Source organism: Galeopterus variegatus, unplaced genomic scaffold (genome assembly GCF_000696425.1).
Source record: "Galeopterus variegatus unplaced genomic scaffold, G_variegatus-3.0.2 Scaffold1857, whole genome shotgun sequence".
NCBI classification, from domain to species: Eukaryota; Metazoa; Chordata; class Mammalia; order Dermoptera; family Cynocephalidae; genus Galeopterus; species Galeopterus variegatus.
In genome coordinates, this window is record NW_007727968.1 from 263,635 (window position 1) to 272,785 (window position 9,151).

General features: G+C 41.2%; 1 protein-coding gene across 1 annotated transcript in view; it reads right to left on the reverse strand.

Moving 5' to 3' along the window:
* Nucleotides 1–8,375: 8,375 nt before the first annotated feature.
* SOX4 (SRY (sex determining region Y)-box 4) overlaps nucleotides 8,376–9,151 on the reverse strand; it is a 2,253-nt gene continuing 1,477 nt past the window's right edge. Inside the window, exon 2 of the mRNA XM_008579322.1 lies at nucleotides 8,376–9,150. Coding sequence (XP_008577544.1) covers nucleotides 8,782–9,150 — 369 coding nt within the window. The 3' untranslated portion in view covers nucleotides 8,376–8,781. The remainder of the gene's footprint in view (nucleotide 9,151) is intronic.

Below are 9,151 nucleotides of genomic sequence, written 5' to 3' on the forward strand. Positions count from 1 at the left end.
ACTCAATGATTGGCCCAGAAGTGGGCATGTAATCCAGAAGCAGCCCGATCGTTACCTGGCAAGTGACTGATGAAATAACGGGCCATGCACAGCTGTCCGAAAAGGGATAAAATACAAGGAGAAAAGAAGCAAGATTTGGTATTGGGAGAAAGTCAAGACATGCAGAAAAACTAAGAGAATACCTGAGCAATATTAATTATCTGCACAGTCTTGATGCTAAGTTGGCAACCGCTTAATCTGTTCACTAGGACTGCTGTGGATCTCGAATGCTATTTCTCCCTGAACTCACATGAAATTTCCAGTTCCTTTATAGTCATGCGTTTCTTTGCAATAAAACCCCATGATTTCAAGTTACTTGAGTGATTCTCTGTTCCTTGCAATCAGGGAGCCTAGCAAAAAGGTAAGGCCAATAACACGGAAATGGGAATCAGCTTGATGAGTTCTAATGGAAGAAAAAGACCCAAGAGAGTTGATCTCTATTCTCGTGTTCATTTCAGTGGTGCTAAAATCCCCATACTTTGTCACCATGTCAGCATCAAGGCTATTTCTGTAATCGTTCTATTTTTTTACACAAATATGTTATCAGAAATTTGGGATAGAAAACTCACCTCAGTATGATTTGCAGATGTCTCTATTTACATGTTAAAATGATCTATTCACCTTCTCTGGGGGGTAAAATGATTGTTTAAAAGTTTGGTTTAATTTTTAACCTCAGATCATTTAGATATCTCACTAATTTTTCTTCCCAACACCCACTTTACACCTAACCAACTCCAGGGTGAAAAAACTGTCTAAAGCCCATGTATAGAACACAGCAATTTTCCACTTTTAGTAGCTACTCAAGAAAAACTCTCACACATTTGAAAAGACATATAAAATACACTGTTGTAACAATAAAAACTAGAAATCTTTTAAACCAGTGTTCCCTTAATTTACCCGATCACCACATATTTCTTCACAGAACACCTATGACTATCTTTAAAGACACTATTTGGGAATAGCCTTTGGGTGACGCTCTTTGTGAAATGCAAAGCACTTTTCACCTTCAGCAACATCCCTTTTTGTCCTCTAACTTTTCGAATTCGTTGGGGTGCTCATCCAAAAAATTAAAACTATTAGCAAATCCCTAAATGTACTTAGCACCACCTCCTTCAAAGACAGGCTTCTGTCGTGTGCCTTGGGGAGAAACAAAGTATAATGTGTTTTGAGATTACAGTCCCACAACTTCTCAGGAACTTCAAATAAATTATTCAAAGTCTAGAAGGACTGGCAAACAGGAGAGAAAAAAGGCCCACATAGGGAGTGTGGGAATGGGGTGGCAGAAAGCAGGGACAGAAACTGAAGGCCAGGAGTTCCAGAAGAAGCTGTTTTCACAAGTTTTTTTTTAGGTGTTGGAGCTGGATAAGTTAGGGCAGGCACTGGTTAAGAAAGTGACAATTAACCACATGTACAACAGGAGCCAATTGATTATTAAACAGGCCTGGCTGCTTAGCTCTTATAAAAGCAGTCACACGTACCACGCACATTAGCCAACCATCATGCTAGCTGCTGGACACTCACTACCCATAGAGCCTACAAAGGATCGCAGACAGCGTATTCATTTGCCTCCTGCCTTTTGACTGCGTGTTGTGTCAGGAAATAGCACATTCATCATGTGTGTGAAAAGTACTCCAAAGAATTGTATATTTGGGAAAATATCTAAAAAACCAAGGGGGCTAAGTAAATATTTCATTTGTTTCTTATGTTCTACCCATAAAAGAAATTCAAGTGGAATATCATCTGAATGTGTTATATGTGATGCAAAGCAATTTTGTGTACTGGTTTTTAAGGTTGCCCTTAAAAACCTGCAGGGTAAAGGAAGGCTCTACATGCAGCTTCTTGCCATGACTTGACTTAGGGAAGCCTGGCTTTTGTGGCGGTACTCCATAAACCAATTGCCCTGAATTGAAACTGTCAGGAGAAAATAAAATAGGCCAAATTTATTATCACCTGCATCCTAGACATAAACATATGCACGTAGAGGTGCATTGCTAACTAAGGCAAAAACCAAAATGCAGCAGCCCCATCAAACAGCCCCCTGGGAAATACCGTTTGGTGATGTGAGGTTTTTTTTTTTTTTCTTCTTTTTAACATTGAGAAGGAAAACAACATATGCAGGAAACCATAAAACCCTTCAAGTTAACTGTTGCCAACGGTCAATCTCATTAGGATATAATAGGTAGACTGTAGCCCTCTCTATAAAGCCTGAGTAGAGTGGGCTCCTCTGAATAATTTCCGATTTTCTCACTTGCTGGAAGCTCTGTCTTTTCGACAACAAAGCACAAGTTCCACTCACTATATTTACACCATTTCTATTCTCCTCTGCCTTGGTTACTTCTCCCAAAACTCAGTCCCTGCATTCATCTTTCGGCACACATTTGTTGAGCTGGAATGTTAACATATTCATCCAGCTAATTACTTGAACTTGCACTTTGAAGTACGATGGTAGGACATCCTTGCAAAAACAGGGAGTCAGAGGGCTGAGGTCCTCAGCAGAGGACCAAGGCCTGGGGAAGTGTGTTCCTCTAGTACTAAAATGGAGAAGACATCTCTTTAGGGAAACCAGTTCTGGGCAGATTCCAGGGCTCAGGAGATAGGGTTCCACCTAAAACTCCACCTAAGAAGTGGGGGTGGGAAGTAATAATCTCTTGCCTGCATATTTATTGGGAGAATATGCAGCAATACTGTGGGGGCAGTGATTTCCAAGCTTCGGTGAGCACTAGAAATACAGGGGGGCTTATCAGAGCCCGACCCCCACAGTCTGTGGCCTGGCAATCTGCATAATCATTACCCTTAACAAGAATCCCCAGGTGATTCTGAGGCTGGGGGTTCATGTGCCAGACTGGGAAACACTCACTGAGGGGATTTATTTTTATGTACTTAGGGACTCCTCTGTTGCTAGGCTTCTATATGCATTCCCTTTTTAAAACCACCCATGAGATAAGGAACTAGCATTTAATGGGCCCATAAGGTAGCCCAGGCATTACAACTATATGTGCAATTTCACTCAATTCCCGCAATAGCTTTATACATTAGCTAGCATTCTTTCTATTTAGCGATTCAGAACACTGAAGCTTAAAGAGGTAAGAGATCTGACCAAGGTCCTCCAGCTAGTTGGTATCAGAGCCAGCACTATAACACAGGTTTTCACTAAATCCAGGGCAGCATAAAATGCAAATACATTTTGGAAGCTCTTATGGCCCCATGGAAACAATGCAAATGTTGCCAACAAATACGAATTAAACATTTTTATGTGCAAGGAACCAGGGAAGGCAAATATGGGGATACAGGAAGTACTCAAGGCCTAGTTCCTATCCTCCAAGAATTCCAATCCAGTGTGAGAAAATGATTTGGCTACACTGGAGTTTTGGAGAACTGGAAAGGTACGCTAAAACCATTTTGTGCAGGGCTTTGAATAGCAGCATGTGACATTTTGTACTTTATCCTGGGCAAAGGGAAACGTGGTACACATGTAACAGAGTCTGAAACACCATGCAGATGCCTAGAGATGCTTTCCCCTACCTGTCCACTTTAGCTTCCAAATGATAGCCAGAGTGAAAATCTAGAAATGTGTATGGAGATCATTTTCCAGGATGAATCAGAGGGGTAGGGGTAAGCATTATTGAGCATGGGTTAGAGAGGTATTTCAAAGGCCTCAAAGAAGGGAAAAAGGTAAAATACAAAAACCACCAGAAAGGAAAAGAAAACATACCCACTTTCTACCCTGAGAATTCCAAATGGGTAAGATGTATTTGTATTCCTAGAATTCCTAGTTTTTTTGATATACGTATTTTCCCGAATACTTCTTTGGGATCTCCAAATTGTTTTAAATTTATGATGAAGCATTCTGACCCATAGCATTTCCCAGTCCATGTCTTCTAATTCATATGTACCCTACCAACACAGGAAATACTGGGTAAATGTTGATGTCCACTTCCCAACCCTGTGCTTTCTCCGAGAATCCCTTGTGCCTCCAGAACCTCCCCCACCTCACAGAGAGTAGTTTAAGTACAAATGTAAAGGCACAAAGTCTCTTCAGACACTCAGCCCACCCATCAGCTTACATGTTCTTTCTTTTTTCTTGGCATTTATATAGATTCAACTAGGAATTGACAAAACTTGCTTAAGCAGGTATCATCGATTAACATTTCTAATGGAGCACAAGGCTGGAAGCATGTCTTTAAAGAAAAAATTGCTTGATATTCTTAAAAGAAAATCTGAAGCTTATTCTTTCCTATTGATCCAAATTATCTTACAGAGAAAGTCATACTAAACTGTTTGGTTTCTCAAGCTTATTATGCCTTGCACCATCTAACACTTAAGTATCCCTCTCATGAATGAAAATAGATTCAGAGGAGAGTACAAAAATGTCTCTTATATTTACTCAACCACCTGCTAGGAAAAACACACACATTAAAGCCTTTTATTTTTAAAGTGATGCTATCAAAATCCTTGAAAATATTTAAAGCATCTACTCTTACATGGAAAGTCAAGGGAAAATAAACATAATTCTAGCAGGAGAACACTATAAAGTATAAATATGCTTTAAAAGATATGTATCATTTTTAAATGTTTCATATAGGCTTCATTTATGTCAAGGTTTTGATACTTTGCATTTGAAAAAAATTAACCAATCATATCATTACTACAATGAACAAAAATTAAATTTAAGCACCTTTGTATAGAAGAATTTTTCCTCCTTTTGAAAAGATCTTTGAAGAAATCTTAAGATGCAAGTTGATTTAAGGTCTTTTAAAAAACATTTCAATTGCAGAACATAAATACAATTAAAACTAAGTATACCAGCAGCATACATGAAAAAAATTTGGAAACCAGTAGCTACCTTTAAGAGATGAATTGTATTGAAACACAAGTTATTTTGGAGGGGGGGGGGAATTATTACTTTTCAGTGAACAAAAAAATTGCTGTTTCAGACTATGGTCTTCATAAATATCTTCTTCCAGCTGCACATTCCAAGATGGTTACTCCCTTACCTATAAGCAATCCAGATGATTCAGGGATTATTTCCAAACACTTCTGTTTATTAAGCCCTCCTCTCCAGTGCTGAAAAACTAGAAGACATGTATACACATTTTTAATTAACAGGCATTTGGAAGTGAAGATGGCTTTTGTTGGTTAATGGCAATTGTTAACCCTCAAAATAAACAGGAAATAGTGCTACTTAGCAAGCTGTAATGTTACAAACCAAACAGTAATGGGCCTTAGGAAATCCAAGCTACTCTTCCTCCTTACATACAGGTCTCAACACTACTGCCCTGCCTGATGCTTGCGATGTGTTAAGTCTCCACTAGCTGAAGTAAGTGCTACTCAGACTGAGATAGGGAGAGCTTTCATCTCAGCCCTCTTGCAGCCAACTCCTCCAGGTCATCCCTATTTGCTGCATTTCTCTTACACTAATACGGCACAAAATGGAGGTTTTTTAGCACCATGTTAAACCTTAATGAGTTAGGGAAAAATTCTATACACCTTTTGTATTTCTCCTCTAAGATCTACTGATAATTTAACAGGCTTATTTGTTCTTGACCTGTGGAAAACAGTTCTAGCCACTGCTAGATGGTAAGCAGGGGTAAGTCAAGGAGAAAGCAGCTTTAGGAGCATAAAGTTTAAAAAAAAAAAGATCAGCCAGCCAGTTCTGTCTGTGAAGAATTGTCAATGTTGCCCCTCCCCCTCTTTTTAAAATTTCAAGACAAAGGGTGTTTATTTAAACGTGGTAAACTCTGATAATTCCTAGAAAGCGTGTGTAGAGTTGACACATATTCAGCTGACGCCATCATTTCAGGGTCAGGGCCTGCCAAATCTGGCCAAGAGGAACTTAGTATTCCTCAGAAAGATGGCATTTAAAAGGCTCCTCTCTGAGAACTTACTTGTTTCAAAGCTAAGGCAGATGGTGTGGACTCTCAGTACCGTAAGGCTCTTCCAAACTTAGGCAGTGGAATAATAATGACAAAAGTCAAGATTTAGGGTTCAGTTCCAGCTGATTTTATTTCCTTCTCAAAAAAAGTTATTTACAGAAGGTATATATCAACAATCTGACAGGCAGTGAGCTTGACATGATTAGCTGGCATGATTTTTTTTCTTTTTTCTCCCCCAAACATTGTTTTTGTGGCTTCGAATTTTAAGACAAATATTCTACACGGCATATTGCACAGGATGGATGGCAAAAAAAACTTTAAAAACAAAAACCCTTAACGGAACTGCCTTAGAAGGGCAGACGTCCTAGTGCCTGTCATGTTATATTAAACATACATACACACAATCTTTTTGCTTATTATAATACAGACTTAAATGTACAAAGATGTTTTCCACTTTTTTCAATCTTTAAACACAACAGCTATAAACCTGAACACATATGCTATCATCATGCCATAAGACTAAAACAATTATATTTAGCGACAAGTAGAAAGGATTAAATAGTCAAATACAAGAATGAAAAACGCAGTACATAGTGTCGCGAACTCAAATCGGCATTTAGATAGATCCAGTGGTTTAAACGGCACGTTTTTGCTTATAAAAAAAGTGCAAAAAAGATGTGGTTTACAAGTTAAAGCTACAGGATCCCTTTTTGCTGTAAATGCACCAGTTTTAAAGCCTCTGGACAGAACAGTATTTCGATGAAAAATTTGTTTTTCTTAAAAGCATACAGTGTTTGGCTAATTCTCCTCCCCTTTTTACAAGACTGGGGTCGAAGGGTGGACACTGGTGGCAGGTTAAGGGATACTGTCACTTTAAAAAGCCTGCAGATTGAAGTGTAAACATGGAGAAATTAGGGGCTGATTTTTTAAACTGTGTGAGATATTAACCAGCCGCCCTATTATAAAATCAGGAAATCCAAACAGCGATTTACACCGATTAACACCCCCTTTATATATTTTTTACAAAAATACACTGAGAAAATAATCAAACGTTTTCATCTCTCTTGTCTTTTTTTGTTTTTTAAAAGTGTCAAAAGTCTACATTTAAATATAAAAAATTAAAAGTTAAAACTCTAGCCCTTCAGTGAAGGAGACATAAAATGGCGTGGGTAACAACAACTACCAAAATAAAAAAAAAGAAAAAGAAAAAGAAAAAGAAAATAAAATAAAAGAAGGAAGAAGGAAGAAATAAAGTAAGTAAAAAGAAAGAAAAGGAAGCAAAAAAAAAAAAAAAAAGAAAAGAAAGAAAGAAAGAAAAGAATAAAGGGAAAAAATAAGAAAAAAAATGTTTGGCCAGTATAAATACGTCCACATATAAAATGGCATCTGATTACATTTACAAGGAAAAAATACGAGGATGGAGCATCGGTGAGGAAAAAAACACGTCTTCTCATTTACACCTATAAGGAATAAACACATACACACTGAGAAAAAATTTGGTCCTGAATTGTTTTTTTAAAGTCCAGCACAGATTTGAGTTGCGTTTGAATCCTTTAAAGAGTTAAGAATGAAAAAAAGCTGGTGATAATTTTGTTGTAGGAATCAAACATAGCGCCATCTATCTGCTTTTTATATTATCCTACACTATTTTAAAAACTGCTCAACAGTCTTATACAGAAATCTTTAAAGATAGACAGGATAACATGCTATATTAACCCCACCAGTGAAATAATCCAACACCATCACGATTCCGATTAAGAGAAGAAAAAAACCTTTTTTCCCCCAGACACCACTCGCCCTCCACGGCCCCGGTACCACATCAAACAGTCTCGTCTCCTGCACGCCTCCGGCTCTGCGAAGTCTCAGCTCACTGATTTCAGGCGACAGAAGGCGGAGGCCCAGAGGACGCGCCACCTTCTCCCCAGCGTGCAGATCCATTTCAGTTGGCTCCCGCGCCCCCTTCCAGTTCGTGTCCTTCCTGGCCCCCGCCCTCGCCCCGGCCGGGGTGGCTTCCAACTAGGCTCCAGGTCATTTCCAAGGGCCGGTCACTCTGGCTGGCCTCCTCCCCTCCACGTCTCCTCCTCCGGCTGCAGGGACAAGGGGAAAAAAAAAAAAAAAGAAAGAAAGAAAGAAAGAAAGAAAAAGAGAAGGGGTGGGGGTGGGGGGAACCCCAAACGGGAATTCGCCAGCGTGGAGTTCTCAGTCCCGGCGCTCCCACAAGCCATCTGCCATCGGCCAAACTCGTCGCCCCAGAGCCTTGTCTTCATCCGGTATTAAAAAAAAAAAAAAAAAAAAAAAAAAAAAAAAAAAAAAAGAGCGGGGGAGGGGGCGCGCTGGAGTTTCCCCCCCCATCTCTCTTGAGCAAACATCAAAATAAAATAAAAAACCAAAAACACCAAGGTGGCGATGCGAAAGGGGCGAGAGTCCTCCAGTCTCTAGAAAAACTCAGTCGGCCTCTTGCTGGGGGCGCAGACAAGTCCGGAAGCTCGGTGCCAGGGGAGGGGGTCTCTTCAACCAGGGGAGGAAACTCGGAGTGGCTTTTCTGCCATCAACAACGACATCAACAACAACACTAAAAGGTCGCCCCCCGTCTACCCTCCTCCGTGTCCCTCCGGCTAGGCAGGGTCGGTCGTCCCCGGCCCGGGAAGGTGGGGGATGGGAGCGCGGGTCCAGCGCGCCACCGCGCTCCTCTCCGACGACGGGGACGCGGCCGCAGCCTGCCCTCCTGCTTACTTTTTTTTTTTCTTTTTCTTTTTTTTTTCCCCTTTTCTCTTTCCACTCTTCATCTGTTCTTTTCCTTTTTTTCTTCTTTTTTTTTCTTTTTCTCCTCTCTCGCCCCCGGCCCTCGTCCTCCCTGCCCGCGCGCCCTTCAGTAGGTGAAGACCAGGTTGGAGATGCTGGACTCGAGCCAGTCTCCCGAGATCATCTCGCTCACCTCGGGCGTGCAGTAGTCCGGGAACTCGAAGTGCGAGCCGGAGCCGGGCTCGAAGTTAAAATCCAGGTCCCGGTCCAGCGCCGACGACGAGCTGAAACTGCCCAGGGACATGCTCTCAAAGTTTGAGCTGGGGTTCAGGTCGAGCAGGTCGTCTTCGAACTCGTCGTCGGAGGACGAGGAGCCCGAGGACGAGGACGAGGAGGAGTGGGACGAGGCCGAGGAGGACGCGTGCGAGGGCGCGCTGGACGGGGCGGGCGAGGCGGCGCGCAGGCTGGCGTAGCCGCGATGGTCGGCGGGCGAGCGG